This window comes from Bemisia tabaci, chromosome 6 (genome assembly GCF_918797505.1).
Source record: "Bemisia tabaci chromosome 6, PGI_BMITA_v3".
NCBI classification, from domain to species: domain Eukaryota; kingdom Metazoa; phylum Arthropoda; class Insecta; order Hemiptera; family Aleyrodidae; genus Bemisia; species Bemisia tabaci.
Window position 1 is genome coordinate 11,209,884 of NC_092798.1, and position 24,104 is coordinate 11,233,987.

At 38.5% G+C, this 24,104-nt stretch overlaps 1 protein-coding gene across 1 annotated transcript in view; it reads right to left on the reverse strand.

The window, feature by feature from the left end:
• Positions 1–2,083: 2,083 nt before the first annotated feature.
• The window catches only part of LOC109038629 (sialin), a 31,384-nt gene continuing 9,363 nt past the window's right edge, over positions 2,084–24,104 (reverse strand). The window contains exons 4-10 of the mRNA XM_019053740.2: positions 21,047–21,131; positions 20,071–20,291; positions 17,909–18,055; positions 14,948–15,080; positions 9,260–9,415; positions 6,816–6,901; positions 2,084–4,729 (exon numbers count right to left, since the gene is read on the reverse strand). Coding sequence (XP_018909285.2) covers positions 4,535–4,729; positions 6,816–6,901; positions 9,260–9,415; positions 14,948–15,080; positions 17,909–18,055; positions 20,071–20,291; positions 21,047–21,131 — 1,023 coding nt within the window. The 3' untranslated portion in view covers positions 2,084–4,534. The remainder of the gene's footprint in view (positions 4,730–6,815; positions 6,902–9,259; positions 9,416–14,947; positions 15,081–17,908; positions 18,056–20,070; positions 20,292–21,046; positions 21,132–24,104) is intronic.

A 24,104-nucleotide genomic window follows, 5' to 3' on the forward strand; every position in this document is an offset into this window, starting at 1 on the left:
TGTATAACGTGTGTAAACAACGATAAGAACCCCGTAGACACATCAATTCAACAAGAAAATAGCGAAAAATAAGGCCCGAGTTAGACCCCTTTGCCACCCCGTAGCTCGAAATCGGTTCCTATACTTATCCTGAATCTTTTTCTTGAGTTTTCTGTTATTATAAGCTTCCAATTGAACCATGAACCTTGGTTCGATGGTCGAATCGAATAACGAAAAAGGGGCGAAAGTCAGCCCTTATTTTGGGAGGCTCTTTGTTTGTTTATTTTGTCACATTTTAAACTTTTCTAGGTGTTTTTGAAAGAAAATTTCACGAGAAAACCAATGGAACCACTTTTAGGGCCTCAAAATTGTGTATAGATTGAGTTATAAGCGTTTCAGACCCTCTCCTATTGACTGGATCCACAATGCGACGATATCAGGAGGACAAATGCTGGCGCGTTTGAGGACATCATTAGCACAGTGCATCCTCGCAACTGTCTGCTTCTAAGCTTCTTTCCTTCGTTTTCTCTTTTCGTTTTTCTAAGTATTAGGAGATAAATAAAAGGGATGCACCGATAATGTTCATATTTGGTCGATGATATAATCTTACATACCTCTCGAGGCCTTAAAAATTACACGGACTCTATCAAGTACAAGGAAAATTATTAATACTTGACATTGATTCCTGATTACCCACTTAATGAGAAAAATTAGCCTTGCAAATGATAAAGGAATACATATGCATACTAATGGCACGGAGTCATTCATGAATGCTATCTTCCACTTCAATGTGCGTGATTTACCTGCTCCGTGAAGCAGGATACCTAACCGTCCCCCAAATTGACATTCAGGAGATGCATAGGGTAGGTCAAAGTTGAAACGTGTGGTGGAAATATGTCGACTATTATTCGAAATATCGATGACCAAAGTGCGAAACCACGTGTCTCAATTGCGGTGTTTTAAAATGTCCACAAATTTTAATTTTTTCGAAGAGAAACAAGCCAATTTCTTTGCTTGAAATTCATACTGAATATCTTGCTAACAGAAAGCAAAAATTAAGGTCACGAAATTACGTTGACTAGATTTCCAAATAAAGAATAAAGTATGACAGTACGTCTGCGACTTCCTGAATGGAAATAGGTGGTTTGGCATTTTGGCCATCGGTAAGAAGCTGTAAGGACCCTCAGCAATTGTCTTTTTTATAGTATACACATTTTTAGGGCAACTTATGATTAATTATTTTCGAACTTTTGAGAGAATTGTAGGTATTCGGTGTTTTATCCGAGGTGTCTGAAAATTTAAACAAAAAATATTCATAACTTCCTTCATAAAAAAACATTGTATTGGGAGAACCCTGTCCAAATGGTGTTCCTCTTTTGCACGGATGTTTTGTATGAATGCATATCAATGATACGAAGAGACTCTTTTCAAAAGTATTTCTCTGACAGTGGACCAGTTTTTTTGTTTGCAATGAACTAAGTGCATTTAGGACACTTTGGAGCGGCTTTAAACAACGGACATTTACATATTCAACATTTTGCACATTGAACTCTTAAAGGAAAATCCCGGATCGTCACTATGGGAAAAAGAGTGTGGAAAGCTCGGAAAATTGTATTCCGTGTTTTCTTTTCAGGGAGCCTTAAAAGCCATTGAGTACTGCGGTGCAATGTAAATTGCATGCTCCCTTTTTGAAGGCGTTTCCTACCTTTCATCATCGTTCACGCAGCACTTTCAGGCTGATCGTGCCGTGAAAGAAAATACGATTCTTTTTTGGATGCGTTTATTAAAATATGGATAACACGTTGCAAAAAGGAATTTATACCATCGCAATGACGCCAACATTCTGAAACTTCTGTGTTTACGATAAAGTAACTGAAAGCAAATCAATGACCGAAATATAAAGGATGGTTATCTGTTATGAGTACCTGATGTTTCAAAACGTTCGTTTTAATTGTAAGAAGTTTAGTTTTGATCAAACGGCTAGAGTGTTTTTGACGCTTGAAAGAAAAACATGCCCAATGATGACGATACGAATGAATAGTGGGCCCCAAAATTAGATCTTCTACGGAGGACAGGTTAGAAGTTTGACCATCGAAAGAAAATATTTCAACAATTATATATGACATTTATTTACAAAAAAAATACACGAGACCACAAAAACAGACCAATTGAATTTTCGGAAGGATGAGCAGAAATTTCAGAGTGAATAATTCGGCTCAAAAACAGGTTAACGGATTTTAAATAATGTCCGTTTCGAAATCGATTAAGCTATCACATTTTATCATGCAAAGACAAAAATAACATATCAGAGATCAACAGAGTATTTTTGTCTGCGGTACATGTTATAGCACTGCTAAAAATAAATCATCCCCTCAGTAATGACGTAGCCAAAGGTAAGGGGGCTTGGGTCATGAGATAGAACGATTTTACTCCTTGATTCTGATCCTCTTCTGATTTCTCTTCTCGTTTTATGACGTCCATGGGTAAGATGATCACAGCGCTACATCGAAAAACTGTTTTCAAGTCGAATAATGTACCTTTACATAGAGGTGTATTTAATACATTCTTGGCTCCAAAAATGCCTAAAAGTATGTTGCAATATTCATGGGTGCGGAACTTCGAAAGCACCACCTCGGGTTTGAACGCCTTCAAACCCGAGTGATACTCTCCGCTTTGCCAGGCAGTTAGTTTAGTTGCCTATTCAAACAAACCCCAACCAAAGTCACTGATTTTACTATGAACAGGCATAGGCACTGCTAGTTGGCGCCACGCATTAAAGAAGAAAACAATTCTTTGCAATCTGAGCTTAACCACCAGTAATTTCTACCTTGGTGCTTTACGTCTGAATTTTTACATTGTCTTACTCAACACAAATTATTTTCATTTACATTCAATTTTGACCTTTTTGCTGATACAAGTATAATTTCATGCAATCCCCTGGCATAAAAATGAACTGAGCTAGAGTACCTATATAAGGACAACAGACATGCCGAAATGTGGAGCTCTAAAGAAGCCCAAAAGAACAGCCAACCTTTGAAAACGAAATTGTTACCACCAATCTGCAGATTCCAATATCAAACTAAGATGGCCAAGAATGTTCATAAATGAGCGTTCTTCCGAAACATAAGTAAATTTGTGCATAAACTAAGTCAAATGCGTGCTTCATTAACAATGGATCATAACAATTGTAACAATGAATGTCTCCGGGGATCGGCAGCCCTTTTGGGCCCCAAGAGCTCCATCACCTAACCTCAATATAAACAACATGTCAGTCTTATCCCTATGTAAGTTACCTAAACAAGGCCGCTCGCATTTAGGGGCTTAGAGGACAAGGTGCATAAGTGCAGTTTTTGCTATTTCGAGAAATGCGTGTTCAGTCACGGAATTACATAGATCCTTATGGCGGAACGAAAGTTCAAACTGACATTTGATGCTTAAAAAATGGAAATTTGGAGCAAACTTTTCATAAAATATCTATTAAGACTAGTTTCACTTGAAATCATTAATATCTCCTTTTTTAAAAAAAAAAAAAAAACTGCACTTGTGCGCGTGAAACTCCAAGCTCCTCGTCTGGCATTTTCCCGTCCGTGCGGTCACATTTTGAGGGGTTTTGCGCCCCTCAAGTGACTTTTTCAGTTTTTCTTCGATGCGAATATAGTCCGTCATCCCCCTCAAAATTCCTCTCGGTGCGTTACTGTCTTAATGGATTGTATTCGATAGTGATTCGATGTATCGTTTGATTCGAAACAATAGAACATAACCTCAAATCAAAATTTTAGGATATTAATCGGAAAAGCCGAAAATAAGAAATTTCGTTGCAATTTCATCACTCTTGCGCCCAATTATTACTCATTCATACTTATGGATCTTCATTATTACTCGTTCATACGAATAGAAAATCTATCACAAAAAAACCCGTTCCGTTAGATCACTCAATTGAAAACTTGAGTAAAATTGATTAAAATTGAAAAATTGACTTTAAGGTGATTCGATGGACGCCATATTTTGTGTCAGAACGGCATGCAATATATCGCATCAATTGGTTGCATTTTTTCAGCTACTCGTCATTTTTCTCCAATTTTAAGATCGCAATTCCGTTGTCAGGAGACTGAAGCATTTACTTACCAATTTGAACAAAGAAATTCAACTTAATAAAAGGCGTGGTTTTTTTAGAGAGAAAAAATCGCATTCGAGTGCAGTTTCGATATCAGTATCGAATGCGATGTTTTCTCTCTGAAAAAACACGCCTTTATTACGTTGAATTTCTATGTTAAAATTGGTAAGTAAGTGCTTTAGTCTCCTGACAACAGAGTTGCGATCTCAAAATTGGAGAAAAATGACGAGTAGCTGAAAAAATGGAACCAATTGATGCGATATATCGCATGCCGTTCTGACACAAAATACGGCGTCCATCGAATCACCTTAAGGGCTATGTTTATGTTTTGAACCAATCTATATCGGTACAATCTCATCCGTTTGATACGTCCGTGTGACACGATCTATTTCATAAACTTTAACAAAAACGGGTAGATTTGTTTCAGCACGGCAATATCGGCTATCGCTTACTTTGCGACCGCTCTCGTTTTGAAACTTTGAGCCGCTTTAGCTCGTATTTGTTGAGTTGGTAGGCTGAATTCCCCTCGTTCCACGGCTGCAGCCGCGAATCGGCGAATGCCAAGTGGATGAGACCAGGAACTATCATAGACGCCCCGGATATGATGAACACCAACTGCCATCGATCAGGTGTTTGCTGAAAGTAGACCGTTCGAATTGAAATTCTAATTAAATCAATACATTGGTAGGGATGGCGATTTTTTCGAGTCGATTTGATTTTCGGTAAAAATCGATTAGATTTTAAAATCGGATGAAAAAAATCCATATTGGAGAAAATCTAAAATCGATTTTACAACACTTAAAAATCCAAGCGCCAAAACATATCTACTACTAAAACTGAACTTAATTGAAATGAAACTGGGGTTTCACAGAACTTAAGCCTTATGTGACACACTAACGTAGGAAATTTTGATTTTTTTTCCTTTTTTAATAATTCGATTTCGGCTCGAAAAATCGATCCGATTTAATCGATTTTCCGGCGCAACAAATCGATTTTTCAAAAAATCGATTAAAAATCGCCATCCCTACACATTGGACATAATTGTTAATGGAGTTGCAGAAACTCGTATCTTGATTTGTTAAAGTTCAAATTTCTCGTCATACTTTATTTTTAAAACGCAAACATACCTCACCTCATTTCTTAGAAACTTTTCTGATTTTTCCCTCCTATGTGAAGAATAAGAAAAAAATACTAAAAACAAGAAGATACAATAGTGCAGCACTATTATGGATCCAAAAAACTCTGCCGTGTGAAGTAAGAACGGCGTAAGAGCCATCAGACGTCACCCAAATTGCCTTCAACAAATCAAGAATTTTCATACGAACTTGTAAATATTTCTCCTCCAATTTTTCATAGGATTTCATGCGTAATTTGATGAAAAAAATTCTGCAAATTTTAAGGAAAAATATTCACATCTTTCCTCAAAAATAAATATTTTCAATAAAGCATTTTGGCAACATTCGAATGCTTATACGGCGATAGATAACCGCACTGCGATACCAAAGTTCCCTCATTTCGTTGAGTTTGTAATGTGATCTCCGGAGAATTAAAATAGTACGTTGCTTGCAGCCAAAACGCACTTTCATCCTCATACGTAAGGGTGAAGAAAAACAGAAACAATGATAAATGAAAAAAGGCGGAATAATTCTCAGAAATTTGCCAAGTTTCGGATTGGCAAACTCACTGAAAGTTCTTTCACTTCGTTGGATATGCAATTTGATCTCCGGGGAATTAAAATAGTTGCTAGGAGTCGCGGCGAACTTCGAACAACAGCCCGATGGGATAACGCGGCAATATCGAGATGGATGGTGGATTAGCGATTGTCTCCACATAGAGAAGAAAAATCACGGCAGTTCTAAGGAATTGTCGTTGAGTAGTTTTCCGTTTAAAAAATAAAGTATGACAGGAAGTCTGCGACGTCACAAACCGAGTTATGTGATTGCCGACTTACACCGTCGAAATATGTCACTTAAAATAAAAATAATTAAATTTAATTTGGAGACAAAATGGTAGAATTGATGTTTGAATTTACGTTATTGCATGAAATTGCAAGTTATTTAAATTTTTTCGTTGTACTGTGGTGCTACGGTGGAAAACACGGAAAGGGGGCTAGAAGTGGTGATGAGAGCTGTGATTGGTCCTAGGACAGGGGTTGAAGTAGAGAGGGGGAGAGAGAGGGGGAGAGAGAGAGAGAGATTGAATGAAGGAGAGAAATTTCCCAGAGTGTTTTTACTTGCTAACGACATGCATCAATGCTTTCATGCAACTCTCTACTTTTCTATCCTAGCGTTAAAGTCTCCAAGGATATGCGTATTTAAAAAAACGCTGGTGCCGTAAGATTATAATGGTGCGTGTTTCGTGTTTAACATTTTACGCGCCTCGGTGTTTACACTGTGACCTTACTACAAATTTTCGAAACCTCGTTACGAGAAATTGGTCTTTTTTCTTGTTGTTCGGCTCAATTTCCTCACTAGCCGAACAATCGTCGTCCATTTAATCCTAACTGCACATAAAAGTAATTTTTGTAACATTGATCCAGGATCAGCCGCCTTTCTTCGTAAAGAAAATCTGTCTCAGAAAAAGAGGGCAAGTACTGAGATTTTGAGGAAAAAATATATAATTTTAGGATTTTATCCTGCTTCACGGTGCTGCTGTGCTTACGGTTTCCATTGAATATAAATGCATAATACTTCAAATGAAAAATACTTCAAAGTATACTCACATTATTGTAGGTCAGATATCCAGCTAGCATAGGAGATAGAAATCCTGGCCATACGTTTACGGTGCCAGAGATACCTTGCAGGATACCTGAGGAATAAGCATAAACAGACGCTCGGTAAGTTGTGCATAGATGAATAGAAAGCATAGTCTGTCATCAAGATTTTGAAGTCATATAAATCAACGAAATGTAGTTGTTATGTTTGTTTCAGATGTAATTGAAAATCTCGCTCAAAACATTTTGAGACGAGGCAGATTTTAGCGTGAGGAAAACCAGGCTATTGAAATCTGCCGCGGTTTCCGTAACAGTAAGTGCAGTGGCAATTTTGCAAGTTGGCGACACCATATTCTCTCCATTCAAATCAATTAAAAATATCGATATTAGGCAAGGCAAGCTGCCTCACCAAGAATCGATTGTTTTACATACATTTAAACGTCGAAAAAACAGTGTTGCTAACTTTCAAGAATCATCACTGAGTAAGTGTATTCTGGGATGAGCCTTGAGACACATAAGAGCATGTGCTGACCATGGCCGTAGTGCGGCAGATACAGGGTCGTTCATAAAATACTCCAATTACTCCAAGGGGTACGTGGGAGTTTTCGATCGCACACGGGAAAAAAACACATTGGATCTAGAGTCCAGACTCTTGAAAACATTGACAAGAAAAAGGACCCTTGATTCAATCAGATTTAAGCATAAATCAAAAGTAAATCCGCTCAAATTAAGAAGCTTGGTTCTTGATTTAAGCTTAAATTTGACCACCAACCAAGCTTCCAAGCTGAACCAAGCTTCTTAATTTGAGCGGATTTCCTTTTGATTTAAGCTTAAATCTGATTGAATCAAGAGTATTTTTTCTTGTCGATGTTTTTAAGAGTCTAGACTCTAGATCCAATGTGTTTTTTTTCTTTTTTTCCAGTGCATCACGGTTTGTTGGAAAAAGCCAAGGGAAAACAGGCTCATCAGCATTATATTTGCATACCAAATTCTGATTTTCTCCTCGGGATTTTTCCCCCTTTCTTTTTTGGCGCCATTTTTATGAAAAGTAATCCCGACCAGCAAAAAAGATTTAGATTAAAATTTGAATATATAAATGAGGCCAATGAGAGGCTCCTTATTTTTTTAAATCAGTACTTGAACTTTGTTGGGACGTGTTGCCTTTGCGTCCCATCCGCGCCGAACTGGCCATTACTATGGAGTTACATCAATTCACCTTCTTAACGAGAGTTTACTCGCTATGTGCAACTTTCTCTCCAATTGAAAAGATTTCCTGATTATTTAGAAAATTCGCGCACGTTGGCCAAAGAAAACCAACTGTTCATACTGCCGTGCTGAGGAAGAGTGCCGTATGAAAATTCGAGAATTGCCGAATTTCCTCAGATAAAACATGTTTTTTTATAGAACGAATATGCGTGTTTTTTCTAGAAATTTTCAGACATTTTATTTATTTGAAATTGCGAACAAAATCGTCTGAAAAAATTGAAGAAAAAAATTCAATCTTTTCCCGGTAAATTAAGGTTTTACCAAAGGAAATTTGGCAACGTCTGAGGGCTCATACGGCGTTCTTTGTTGCAGCATAACACTTGTGTGTTCAAACCGCCTGTGGTCATGGTTGGTCCGGAGCATGATCTTTTGGAGATGACAAAATTACATATCAACAGTGAAACTACCAGACTGCGTGTCTAGTTTGCGGTGTTTAAAAATCTCGGCTCCCATTTTATTTTCTGACGGAGAACAAAGCAATGGACATGTTGCATGTGTGAGGAATTTGCGATTTGACTGTTGATTCTCATGTGAAAGTTCGCGAGAAACACGATGTGGCCACTGGTTTTCTCTGAAATCGACTCCCAAGCTCAAAAAAAGATCTCAAGTTGAAGCCAAAATGGAGGGGATATCCCATGCTATCCTGAGAGTCCCCCTCTACATCAAGACGAACTCTCCATGCAAAGATAGAGAGCAAATACATTGACAGGGCTGCCACTTTATTTGGGGACTCTAAAACTGAAAACACGGCAACCCTGCTAATGTATTTGCTCCCTATCTTTGCATGGAGAGTTTGTCTTGATGTAGAGGTGGACTATCAGGATAGCGTAGGATATCCCTCCATTACAGCCTCAACTTTGAGAGGGTTTTTTGAGCTGGGAGTTGATTTCCGAGAAAATCAGTGGGACCATCGTGTTTCTCGCAAACTTTTACATAAGTATTCACAGTCAAATCGCAAATTCCTCACACATGCTACATCTTCATTACATGCTCTAAAGTTTTCACAGAGTTTTCTTTGTAAGGAGAAGAAGTTTTATCGAAAATTTTCAAAAATTGACGTTGAGTGGTTCTCAATGGAAAAAAGAAAGTATGCCAGGAAGTCCAAAATGTGGCAAACCGAGGTACGTGATCCGGTAGTTTTACCGTCGATATTACATTTATGTAACATCAGAAGTGTTGAATCTTACTCGCAAAATTTGGACTGAGATCTATGTAGCTTGTTATTGGTCCGGATGTTACAGCACCGTGAACCATCGTGGCGACGATCAGGAAAAACACAGCGCACGAAACATTGGTGCTTGAAAACGCTAGGCCAATAAGTAAGAACCCTTGTAGAGTGATACCTAGAACAAATGGATGATTGTCAAACAATTATGAGACCTTCTATGAAGAGCTAATCAATTTACCAATAATCCATATAAACTTGACGATGTAACGAAAGAAATCAGTATTGGTTTGCTTCATCGACATACTAGGCAACGCTGGAATTAAGTTAAAAGTAAGAGAAAAAATGAAAGCTTCAGTTAGTGTCGCAAGCGACGGATAGGTACTGAACGAATTTCATTATAACGCCCGGATGCATGCAAATATGCGGGCTCTATGGATGTCCGTGTTGCATGCGCACGAGAGTGAAGGCGTTTTAACCTCAGACACTAGCGGAGCGAGTCAAGAAGAGGAGTCATACAAATTACAACATTTGGAAACATTTGGCAAACGAGGCTATAATCCCTGTTCGTTAGTCCCACTCGTCCCACGTTGAAATTTAAATTGAAAACAGAACCTTGATAGAACATTCTGAATAAAAAGTAATGTTACTAGATTTTGGTACATTTTATTTTCCATCAAATGAATCTGGCATGGTTTTCTCCATATTCTTGATCAACTCGGTAACAATAGACTTTTTTTGGGGTTTCTTATTCATAGAGCAAGATATGCAAAATTTCATGAAACTTTATTAAATGGAATATCTAAACAAAATTAGGATCAATTTTGAGCTTCTGAAAAAAAAAATCATGAGTCTAACTTCGAAGTTTCTTGTCGAATTCGCAATTAGTTGTTGCGGGTGCCAAACGCAGCTCCTGAAAAATTATTCAAATTTCAAGGAAAATAAAAATTAATTTGTATTTATGCGCACAAATGCGTACCGAAAGCATACAGCGCGCACAGATCATAGAGTACATAGAGTCGTAATGTAATTGGGAGAGCTGGCGCCACTTTTAAGCATTTTCCATGTCCCGAACTCCGAGACTCCTGTGTGACGCCGGGTCACTTTTTCGATACATAATCGATTGTTTGCGATACACAGGTACCCGGTCATCCGATGACAACAACAACAACAACAACGGAGATAGGAATTACCATGTATTCCACACCGCCATTTTGGATCGAAAATGTATCGAAAAAGCGACCCGAACTCGGCGCACACCGGGCTCGGAATTCGTCGAGCAGAACATGGCGCCAGCTCTCCCATTTACATTACGACTCTATGTACTCTATGGCACAGATGCAATATGTGCACGATGGGCACATTGTTTCACCCAACTGTTCCCAGAGGGCAGCACTCTCGTACGAAAAAGAGCGGGAAAATCCATTTCCTGTCAGACATGTTGACTTGACCGGAAAGGAATATATTAGCAGGATATCCGGTCTAATTTGAAATTCCCGCCGTTTTTGGTTAAATTGGGAACGCATGGAATGAACCGGTCTTGACCAATCAAAATGCCTGGTTCAGAATTTGCCGTAAAATTCCAGTCATTTAAAATCCGGAATAAACGGAATGAACTAAGTCAATTCTGGCAATCCGGCAACCTCGACAAGCCGATTTTGTTATTGTTTATCCTTATCAGATTCAGAATTTTCACGTGTGTGTGTGTGCATGACCGTGCATTTGTGCATTTTGCATTTGCAGTATTTCGCGTATTTTGATGAATGCACAACGACTGTATTTAAAAAGTAATCGATCATCTTTCGTCCTAATATGTTCGACCATGGGACTTTCATTTCTCGTGGCTTTTCGTGTGATTTCTCCGCGATTTGTGTTCGGGAGTTCGGTAGCGAGTCAAGTTTCACCAAGTTGTATTCCCGACTTCATTACATCTCTACTCCTTCAAACGTAAGGATTGATTAATTTTCTCTATTTTTGATACATATTGCGCCCATAGCATCCCTTATGATTTTGTCCAATCTGACCTTTCTGGAGGTTCCAATTTCAACCTTTCATGAGCCACTAAAGTGTAGGGTCATCTCAAAGCTGGAGTCCGACAGTTTAGATCAAGCGAACTAAATAAACTATGCCCGGGACAGATGAAAGGCCAGATTAGAGTTGTAACTGATGCAAGTAACTTGGCCTCCAATAGGATCTGCTCTTGATGAGGGATATATGAAGCCTGCAAATCTGAAACCTGTGAAGCGTTGCAAGGTGTGCTAAAATTGTGCAGCCATCTTTCTCCTTCAAGGGAATACTACAGCCTAAAGGCAATGGTCCTTGTCATGAAAGCTATACTGAAATTTAGAAGGTATCTGCCAAGAATGCCATGAAGCCAAAAGACGTCCAGGCTCCTTTACAATGAGAAACACCATGCACAATCTTAGTAACACCTGTATGTAGCTATGAGATAACACAAGACATAGCGCTATCTGCGCCGTGTAATATGTTGATTTTCAATTCTTGTCGTGCTGACATAAATTTCAATAATCAGGCTGCAGATCGCACTTACCAGAAGATTGATTGTTGAACCACTGTCACATGACTGATTGATCAATCCTTATCTTAACAATTCATTTATCAATTGAAAAAGGGCACTGTTTGGTAGGTGGCAGGCTGGTCATTTCATTTGCCTGGTTGTACATTTTGGAGTCATGTCGGGGCAAATTTCTTGATATGACGAGAGAGAGAAAAGAGGCTGGAAAATTGTCAGATGCAGTCTCAGCTTGCTTCTCTTTTGCTTCTCACAGAGGGAAATGAAATGTTTAATCAACTATGGAAACGACCTGATCGATAATTTCACCGGTGTGCGCAACCATTTCGCCATCTGCCTTATTTCACCAAAAGGGAGGTAAATTTCATAAATGGAAAAAAAACTCATCACTTTTTGCCCAGCCCTGCGAAAACCTGAAGTGGCGCCCTTACAATCTAGGCATCAATTCATATTCCTCTTTAAAAAAAGTAACATTGATGCATCAAATTGAAAACAGCATCATCAATATTCGTGTCGAATCTTCTCTAGTGCTTTCAGTTCACTTACTGTTGCGCAATTCAAATAATGTACTTAAATACCTGCAGTACCTATTCGTTTAATGTGAATCCGTGCTGTGGGTTTAATGTGTGGAATTTGCAGAACTGAAATAACTTATGTCACTTACCATCCTTTGGTTATTTCAGTAAAATATCAGTCTTGATAGGTAGGGAATCAGTTACAGTCCATACAGGTACTTCCATAAAGCCATTAGGAACTTTTAAGTTTACTACATATTTGATGTGGTTCCCTTGATCTGGTGTTATTGTAATTACCTCTTGCTTCGATAATCTACAGTCTAACTTCAGCAGTCCATGAAAGCATCTAAAGCCTTGTCAGGTACATACATGACACTACTCAAACGTTACTCAGAGTAAATTACGCACAAACATTCATATTGTGATATGGGTCCGGCTCACGTTAGACAATCTAGAACTTAAGTCTTGTGAACAGTTGCCCTGGCATTGCATGTAAATGGCAAAGGAAGAGATTTTATGTCCTGGTTGTTTTTTTTTTTTTTAAAAAATTTATTGCAAAGAAATCAGCATCAGGCTTTATCTAGAAGTCAATTAAGAAAGGAACAGAGTCTAACAATAACGCACAGGCGCACAGTCAAATGAAAATTGAGCCAATAAAAAGAGGTTTGAGGATTTACTGTCAAGTACAAATTTTAACGATTTTTTTCTTGTTCAAAATACTTTGTCTTGACTTTGAATTTTAAACAGGATAAAAATAACGGGTAGCTAAATTAATTCAAAACTACTCTCAACTAATTTTTTCCTATACCTGCAACTTGATATGTGTCTCTTAAACTTGGCCCAACAAAAAAAAAAATGTCTATCAGCAGATCATTCTAGTTTATTTCGTAGGTAGTCTGAAGGCAGACAAAAGGCAGTCCTAGCTATTCTGTGGAAAATTCCGTGTATGGGTCCCATTAAGGTGATGGAGCTGTTTGAGGAGCAACCATGAATATGACTTTGAGTCTTAAAAATGAGAACCTAGCAAATTATAAGTGCCTCCTATCACAGGCGTAATTAGGATCGTTTTGTTGTAGGTGGCGGGGGGGGAGGGGGGGGGGGGGGGGAGGGGGGGGGGCAGTAGAACACCTTATAGATTGCAATAAGTAGAAAGTCCATTGTAAAATTATTAAAATTCCACTGACAATTTTACGCGTTGTGTATGTTGCCTATAGCTCTATTTGAAGGGGCCCTATTTACCTTTTGAAACTAATTGCAATAAGTTGCAACTTTTCATTGCATTGCGTTTTGCCTATCTTTCTGACACATGGAGCCCACTTTGTTGATCCCTTAAACTTGGCATAATTCGACTAAATATTGTAAAAATATTGCAATTTAATGGTTAAAAAAATCACAATTTTATTGAAATCGAATTTTAATTTAATTTTAATATTTTCGTTGCATTGTGCTACTTGGGCACAGAGGGCTCTAAGGTCAGAAAAGATATTCCACCTAAAAGCGTGTATGAGGGGGCACAGAAAAGCACGTCCCATCAAGAGAGACCCCAGGGGACTCGCCCAGCTCTAAAGGGGAGAGGGGCGGCGCCTCCCCGGAAAGTTCTTGGAAATTGAGAAATTTTAGAGTATTTTTAAGCTGTTCCAAACGAAACACCGGTTATACACCGGTATAAACACCGGAAACGTTAGATAAAGAAGAATGTATCGCGATGTTATCGACGTCGAATCACTGCAATATTATCGGATATAAAATTGCGATTTCATCACATGATCGTGCAACAAAATCGCAATATTATCGAACAAAAAATCGTGAAAAATTGAGGTAAAATTTCGATTTTTTTCGCTTGGGATTTTATAGAGATGCAATTTCGACAAGATCGAGGTTATTCGCTCAGATGTTGATGATCCTAGCGATTATATCGTCAAAACATTGCAAAAAAATCTCAACTTTATTTCTTTACACTGGAAAAAAAAACACATTGGATCTAGAGTCCAGACTCTTAAAAACATTGACAAGAAAAAATACTCTTGATTCAATCAGATTTTTGCTTAAATCAAAAGGACATCCGCTCAAATTAAGAGGCTTGGTTCTTGATGTAAGCAAAAATCCGATTGAATCAAGAGTATTTTTTCTTGTCGCTGTTTTAAAGAGTCTGGACTCTAGATCCAATGTGTTTTTTTTTTGTTTTTTTTCCAGTGTATGTCGCGATTTGTATGCTACTTGAGGAGATGCCATGAACTATACTCGCAAAATCCCGTACTTTTCGTGGAGAGGGCCAGGTAGATTTCTATGGGGGCTACAACTTCCCTTTAGTTTCGCCCATGGCCTATGTCCTCAAAGATAAAAAAGTCCCCGGGCTTATCGGAAAGTCGTCTTCACCGAAGGGCGTGGGTTTATTGACTCATGAAACTATCTGAACATTTATGATCGATTGTTGGCTTGATTGATTTTTTATTCCTTTCGAACGATGGTAGGTACCTACATTAGTGGCGTGTCGTGCTTTGCGATTATCGATTGTTCTGTCATTTAAACCCATGGAACAGGATCGATAAACATGGTGTGCGCAACGAACACTTTAATAGTCGATTCTTTACCGTAGCTTCAAATGGGGAAATATCAATAATCGAAAATTCGCGCTTCGCCATGGTACATACGGATTACTTACACACGAAAGTTGCCAGCTTTCTCACAGCCGTGCGTCCTATCCTTTGACTCTTCAGCAGTTTGTCCGTGTAAATTGCATACCCATAGGCGAACGCCGTTTTGAAAAGGTATGGAAGGCCCGAAAATAATCCATTCTGAAAACAAAAACGATGCTGTAAGAAACGCTTAATTTGTATGGGTAATTCGAGGATTCAAGCTATACCGCCGTGCTAAGGAAGAAAGAACGCCGTATGAGCCTGCAGACATTGCCAAGTCTCCTTCAACAAATCAGAAATTTTCGGGGAAATTAGTTAATACTTTTCTTCCAATTTTTCATGGAATTTTGCTCGTAATATGATCTAAAACGTTCAAAAATTTTAAGAGAAAGAATTCATAAAGTTTTTCGAAAACAAATCTGATCTGAGAGGCAATTCGGCAACATTCGAATGTTCATACGGCGCGCCGCGAAAGTGCCGCGGCACTTGTCCTTAGCACAGCAGTATAGTTTAGTTCAACACAATGTTTGACGCAATCAGCGGCGCAGTCAGGCGTTTTTCATATGGGAGGGGGCAGGGTAAAATACCTTGAAAAAAATATGCGCGAGTGGTTTCAGACTGTATGAGTAATCCCCCAGACTTACACCAGGGTGCTATTCGCGGTAAGAGAATAGTTGTCAAACATTGTAATAATCTAGATTTTGCCGTTTTTGCATTGAGGAGATTCCAATGGTTGGCAAATTCCCTCGTTTTGTCCGTCGAAAAAATTGAAAATAAGTAAATAAGTGAAAAGAACGTAAAGCCTTTAGGTAGGTAAGTCAAAAACCTAGTGAAATTTTTAAAAAATCCTCATTTGGATCGCGTTAAGCAGGAAGCAATCAAGCCACATTAGTTATTGCCTTTAATGGACCACTAGACAAGGTACGAATTAAGCAATCTGATACATGTTCCTTAACCAGAATTTTACGTGCATGATTCGCGCAACGAAAATTACTGAAACCAACTCCTAACGAAGATATTAACATTTTTATTTCACATTGGTTACGAGAAATTTGAACTGCCCGCTTACAAGAAACTCAAAGCCCTACGTGAGTCAAATCGCGCACTACAACGGTTTCAGCAATCTTCTCAATCGAGCAATGTTCATTTCCCACCATGTGTTGTTCAAGCTATAAGCAATTTGCTACAGCTGAGCCAAAGCGTCAAGATTGAGGTTGCCAGATTTTTACATCGCAGAGACTGTCATGATAACGTCTAGCGCGCGATGTGAATCACGTAGAGCGTTGAGTTTTAATGAGCGGGTGATTTGAATTCACGCATCAAGAATCATCAAATATCTTAGTAAGGAGTTAATTTCGGTAATTTTCTATGTGCGCATCGTGTTCTACGTGAAATTTTAGTTACGAAACTTGTATCAGAATGCTTAAGTTTGTACCTTGTCTAGTGGTCCATTGTGGATTAATTGCTTTGTGGATTCTTTTAAATATTTTAAAGCATTTGCTTCCAGCTATGCCGAAAATTCATTAACATTTTCAAAGGAATCTGCGCAAACGTCCTTTTGTCAAAAATGAAATTACCCAATTAAATTTGGCAATAGCTGATATGGTTTGGTTCATCTCTGCTGAACGCGGTACATTTAATCGCCATTTAAATTTTTCTTTACACTTTTCGTGGAAATTTTGTGAAAAGTTTTGACTCGGAAAGGAATGGAAAAGGCCTCAAGGCTCTCTTCCGGTAATGTAAGATGATTTCTGACCGAAGTTCCTGGGTCAGATCTAGCCGACCCTTCTGTTCTAAGCTATTGAATATAGTGGATAAACCTTTTGCTTCTCCAAGCCTCTGCATTTTCGTAGATTCTAACAAATGCACAGACCCCTTTTACCTTCTCTCTGAACATGAAACCGATTTATGATAAAATGTACTTGCGTTTACGCTAAGTAAACTTCGCCAATAAACAACAAATTCAAGTACGCGCGAAGTGCTGGCAATGATATTTATACTCCTCACACGTGATTTGTATGTATAGACACGTGCTATTTCTCATACAGTGTACTCTTATCAGTGATTAATTTACTGGATGAAGCAAGATTGCACCAGCACAAATATTAGCTAGACTGCTCATTTTTTTCTCGGTGGATTTTGCCTTTCAAGAAAAATTACGACTTTTGCGCGTTTTTATCAATGGTGGAATGGCTAGCTTCGAAAGGTCCACATTCACACCTCTCCCATTAAGATACTTTTTTATACATGCATGCCCGTAGTCGCCCCACAGTGGCAGGAGCCTTTGAGAGGAATCGGACATGCAATTTTTCACTACAACTGCAAATTTTGCTGTTTATCCCGTCACATCAAGTCAAGTCTCAGCGGTGTTTTTAGCAGTAAATTTTACGAGAAACCCAAATTATACAACTTGTTAACCGCTATGTTTCGTATTAAGAAGATGAAGGCTTTTAAAGTTTCCACATTATGTCTGATCACTCCAAACTCCAAGGCGATTTTGCAAGTTGGCAACACTGTTTTACTCCATTTAAATGAATGTAAAACTCTCGATTCTCGATGAGTTGCCTTGCCTCGCATGAAAAAACATTAATCGAGAAAAAACAGTATTGTCATCTTGCCAAATTGCCACTGAATCTCTAATATTGATTCGCCTCACTGCAGTCGTGCAGGCAGATCCAGCAATTTGGCAACAGAGGATTTCCTCAATTTAAACCTATGTTAAATAATCGATTCTTGTCGGAGCTCCTGGCCCCTCCAAGCATCGATACATAGCTCTGTTTGCCGGATCTGCAACTCGCCGCTAGTTGAACTGCATTTTTCAATTAAGAACCACGATTTATGGCTCCTCGATAAAAACACTTATCTGCATAGGAAAATTAATAACACTTATGTTGTTTCTATAATGAGCCAAAAATTATAGTTCCTACCCGCTAAATGTGGTCCTATTAATGGGAATTACTAAAAATGGCAAAAATGAGTTTACTCACTAGTTGTATATTAAGCCTGTGCACTTGCTTGAAGTACGAGGGTGCCTGGGTGAGGAGGGTGTAGAAACCCCACATTCCGCCCCATTGCGCCAAAATATTTATCCATAGAGGGCGTGACGTCAGAATAGCCCTCCAGGGAATCGGCGGCTGTAAAATGGAAGAATTATTCAGTGAGACATGGGTGACAGGTCTAAAAAAAATCATATCAGTTTTCCTGAAACACGAATTGATTTCCGGAATCATTTTTCAACATTCTTTTCGTATGAAATATCTTTAAGGGGCCATCTCCAAAACTACCAACCCTGCAGGGTTTTAGCCCTCTCAGCCATTTTTTAGTCTATAGAAATGAAAAACACTTCAAAACTGTCCATGGAAAACAATTGGATTGTCCTATCGACGACCAGTGTAAGAAACCACGTATCTCCGTTGGCGACAACGCAGACTTCCTGTCATACATTCCTTTTTCTTTGGAAAACTAGTCAACGTAATTTCTTGAAAACTTCCTTGATTTTATTTCTTTGTTAGCAAATTATTTTGATGAAAGTTCAAGCTATTAAGTTAGTTTTTTCCTCTTCGAAAAAATTAAATAGGATCGGAAATTGTAACACGGCAAAAGAGAGTCGAAGTTTCACATTTTGGCCGTCGATATTATTTACCGACATTTAAATAGACGAAAGCCAGTGTTGTCAACTTATGAGAATTGCAATCAGCCACGTGAAACATTTCGATGGCTAAAGTGATACAATTGCAACATCATGTATATCTATTGCGGTGTTTCAAAATCTCCGCTCCTAGTTTATTGTTTTGAAGTGGCACAAGTCAACTTCATAGCTTGAAATTAGTACATAATATTTTACCACCAGACAAGAAAAATCAAGTAAGTTTTCAAAATGTACGTTGCTAGTTCTTCATGGGAACAATAAAGTATGAAAGGAAGTCTACAACGTCGCAAATGGAGATCTGTGGTCTGGCACTTCAGCCATCGATATATATGGGAACGTTTAAGTATTTTTTTTGCATATCAGCTGAATTGAAGGCGTTTTGTCTCTCCTCCCAACATAAATCGTCCTCTCTCTTTTTCATTCCTAACTGTTTCGACTGATCTCACGTTATTTCAATTATTGCAACACCAACTGATCATGCCGCAAAACTATTATTTTTATCGAGTTTTAACGAAGCTACCTCTCGATTGCTTTTCACTCAACCGCAATTATTAGCTCTGTGACCTTTTCGAATATCATCATGAACATGACTTGCTATTTTACAGCAACTCGTCGTAAATCCCAAATTCCAATCTGGCTGTTACCAGTCTTAATTGTGACTGCAATCGTTTCAAAATTATTCCTCCTGGGCTATGGAAGGAAAGAACTCTCGTCGTCCGCGGTTTAAGTGACCTGATTACACACCAGCGGGCTGATTATTGAAATCTATAGACAAAACCAAGGAAAAAGAAGACAAAAGGGATAGGGAGGGATCCTATTGGTGCAAGCGGGTAGTTGCGATGGACGAAGATAGACTAACTAACAGTAACTCACGTGAGGCCCTATAGTTTGTCCATCATTTTCTCCCTCAGTCCGTAGGAACCAATTATTTCAACCAATAGGACCGCTCTATACCCCTCATGTCTTCTTTTTTATAGCTTTGTCCATCAATTTCAACAATCAACCCGCAGAAGTTGCTACATTTTACTCAGGAATTTTACGGTTGGATTACATTTTGCATTAAGGAACCACTATCTCTGGCTCTTCCATAAAATCACGTATCTGCATGAGTAAATTAATAGCATATATGTTGTTTTTAAAATGAGCCGGATTTATTGGCTTCTCATTGCTAAATGTAATCCAGTTATTTTCTGCAAAGAAATTGAATTTTTTTAATGACTTTCGCAACCTTGTAAGGAAGATACGTTCTTTTGTTCAAAGAAGGGACGATTGGATCGCATTATACAAAAAGAAATCAATTAAAGTATTTTCAAAATTGTGCGACTTCTTCTATTCATTTAAAAATACTTCATTTATGTAGAATATTAAAATTCACGCCATTATTTTCCTTTAAAATTAATCCTTAAAAATTCTCCCGTTGACTTGTTACCATAATTCTAAAAAATCAAAGAAATCAAAAACAGAGTAATCTATCTCTTTGATCAGTGAACCAGGTCTTACCCGTTTTCTGTCGATAGAGAAATCCGTGCTGGTCAAAATATGGTTCCGCTCATCTTTCGTTATGGTCGGATGCTGCAGCGGCGAATCGTACACGAACCATAGCCACAAAATGCACCATAGGGCCCCCAAAGACCCTGTCACGTAGTAGACGTATTGCCATGGGAAAAAGGATATTATGAGACCACACAGCGGGTATATCAACGCAACGCCCATTGTGTTACCTGGATGAGAGAATATGAATTTTAGTCGTAATCTAATGAGTAGAGACAGCCTGAATATAAATCCTTTAGAATGTCTAAAGAGATAGCTATACCAACAATAACTAAGCGAGAGGGTGCGTAATTTTGTCAACGTGCGCTCAAAATTCAGTCTTAAACTGAAATCTCAGCAATGAGAGAAAAAAACCCATCCGAGCACAGAGTTTCTAGAGGGACTGTTTGAGGGAAAGTGTGTGCTCGGATGAGATTTTCCTCTCTATATAGCGAGATTTCAGTTTTAGACCGAATTTTGAGCAAAATTACCAACTCTCTATACGACTTGTGGTCAATCCGCGTGTTTGTGTACACAAAAATTAAGTATTTTCCCTCTCATACTTTCCATTCTATCGAAATTCATCTTCATTTTTATATGGAATTTAACCTACCTACAGAAAATATTTCAATCATTTCCTGTCAAATGTCAAGAAAATATGTTGGAAAATCTAAATGCGTGGACTCGTTGATTTTTCCATTTCCTCGCCGGTTGAAAATCTGAATTATGATTCCTTTGCGTCAAAGAACAAACTTATTGCTATTATCGTGGACCCTTAATTATTGTAAAAAAGGAAGGAAGAGAGAGGAAGGAAGAGAGGCACTCTCCATCTTTTTTACTATCCTCTACCGCCTACCCCTCTAAAATAAACAGATTTTAAAAAAAAAAAAAAAAAAAAAAAAAAAAAAAAATATTTTTTTTTAAAAAATTGAATAAACAAACTCACCGAGATAAGCGGAGACGAATTTACTTCTCTCATTAGCAGGGATCCATTGAGCCGCCATGTGATGCACCGCAGGCCACATCGTACCCTTTAATCGGGATAAAGAAAAATTCGTTTCAGTTCAAAATGCCTAAAATATTTTCAGAATCTCATCACATGGGAATACTTGGAGTGGTGCCATTTACCTGCAGATGTGGACAGAAAAAACATCACAGTAATTAGCGATCATTTCCTGTCGAATTGGATATATCGACGGCTACTCGCGAAAAATGCACAGCTCAATCGCAATAATAAAAATTTCCAATTATGTTTAGTATTTCTCTCAATGAAAACGAAAATCGAAATGCTTCTCTGTAACATTCTAAAGTTTTTTTTCTTTTTTTAAGAGTGAAGCAAATTCCTCCATAAAATTCAAAAGAATCGGTTGAGGGGCTTGGAGGACCAGGCGCATAGGTGCAGTTTTTAAAAAAATTGAGATATTAACGATTCCAATTAAAACTTGTCTTGACGCATACTCCTAGAAAAATTCGCTTCCAAATTCCAATTTCAAGCATTTTAAAGTCATTGGCGGACTCAGCGAATCGGCAGCATCGGTACTTTCCATTTAAACGTACAGAAATGTATCAATTCTTGTCGGAGCACATCATTTAACATAGGCTTAAATGGAGGAAACCCGGTGTTGCCAAATCGCTTGACCCGCTTCTGCTTAAAGTCAGTTTGAACTCTCTCTCCGCCTTAAGGATCCATGTAATTTCGAAAATTGAACACGTATCTCTTGACGTAGCAAAAGCTGCACGTATGCGCCTTTTCCTTTAAGAACCTTAGTTTTCCTTTTAAACATTAAAACCCAAGTGGAGGAGGAGGCTTACTAACAATAAGTTGCCGCATTTTTTGACTATGCATCACCATGCATGGTTTTACTCGCATTATACTTCAATAATTCAAAAGAATAATCAGCTCACTTCCCATTCAATCACGGTGTCATTTTGAAGATGCCCTCTTGCTGTTTGGATCCAACATCGTTGTAATCTCTACTATTTATCATCGCCCTCGGTCGTTCGTAATCTTAATGACGTTTTCCCAATCAAGATTTGACTCAAAATTAGGGCAACGTCCGACTTGGGTCCCGTGGTCCCGTGTCGGTGATTAAGTAACCGACTTGGGTCCCGGTGGACTTTGCTCCCGATCGAGTTGGGTCCCAATGGACTTGGGTCAGTCCTAACGTTAAAGGAAGATATTAGTAAATTCGGCAACCGTGCCTCGCTTTGGATTCGCCGAGAAGCAACACAATCTTTTTTCTTTTTAATCTTTTATTTTTCTTTCATAGAAAAAACAATACATTTGTTCCTATTCATTTTTATAAATCAGGGAAACAACACGGAGAAAAAAACTTCGTGCGTGGGACCCGAAGTTTAGGTCATACGGATCTCTGAAGTTTTCGGATTGAGCATCTGATCACTATTTGCACAGCACCACCGCTCAACGTTTTTGCATAGTTTATTATGGAAACAGAATTTATAATTGTTAATCACTAATAACTGTTTGCCTTTCGAACTGAACATATGCTCCATAGCTGCTCCGACGCTACGTCAGACTGATTACTGATTACTGATGAAGTGTGTAAACGACACCTACCATCACACGGCCGAATGACTGGGAATCTGATAATACGTGAGACATTTCATCGCTTACGTAGTTGCCAAACTAGCAAACTTCCTGATTCAATGCCGATTACGCGGGACTTAATTAGGTTGGAACATAAATGCATTGGGACCCAAGTCGGATCTCCTTAATTGACCGCGGGACCCAAGTCGGATATTTTTTTGGGGAACGGGACCCAAGTCGGAAACTGCGAAAATTAGGTCATTGGCTGAGTATTTTGGAACCGAGTATTCCTTACCGTGTCAACCCATTTACAATCATATCGATTTTGAAATCTTACTCTAGTGGGAGTGCGCATTAAAGTAGTTGCAGCATGAATTACTGACTTCAAGGTACCAATCCTAGTCCTCATGGAACATATTATGACTACAGGCTACAGCTCAGTTGCAAAACTTCAGTACCATGGGATTTTACAACAATAGATGTTGGCCAGGGCGCTACGATACAGGGTGACCCAGGGTAAAACGGCCAGACTGCAGGAGAGTGTTCTATGGGTCACAAGAAGACTTTTTGTTTTATAAAGTTTTTTTCCCAAAAGTGCCTCTAGTCGAAGCTACCCCCCCCCCCAAAAAAAAAAATTCGAATATTCCCTGGCATAACGGTTGTGAACCAAATCTTATGAAAATTTGTACTTTCTTGTACTTTTATGCTCTGAATTCATAAATGATCTAAAAAAAATCGAAATTCTCAAGAAAAAGAAGGGGTTTGGGGGTATTTCGGTTCCTGCAGTCTAGCCGTTCAACCCTGGATTACCCTGTATATCATCAAGGCAGCTCATGATTTTGGGTTAAAACGAAAATCGTACTCATAGATAATATATAGAAGGACCGAAACAAGAAAGCACATTTGAAAACAACAGGACTGTGGTTCTGGTGTACTTTATTGAGAACGCAGATTGGCATGTTTCCAAATTATCCTTTTTTGCATGCAGAAGTTTCTTCAGTGCAACATCTGGATCAATCGTTGAAAATCTGCGTCTCAAGTTCAAGAAAAAAAATAATTGAATTTTTCCTGCTCACTCCTCTCAAGTATGCCCATGTGATTTAATGCAAGTTCACGTAAATAAGCCTCCTTAACAGCGAGAAAAAATAGATTCATCTCAACATCAAAACGAAACCAAAAAAGCTCCTCGGCAGTTTTTCCGAAAACCGACTTTGCACGACAGATTAAATTTTAATTGAGACAGCGAAAGAGTACTTGCCATGAAGAAAAATCTCTGGTTGTCACGACTAAATATTTTGTATTGTGGCAAGTGCGTGAATTTTCTTCGTTTCCATCAACATTTCACTCACCTTAATAAGCCATTTCTCTCACCCTACCACAACAAGAGACTAATAAGCAGGGGTTTCTTTTCATCATTACGTTCAGATTGCAAACGTACATCTCTCGTCTTTTATAA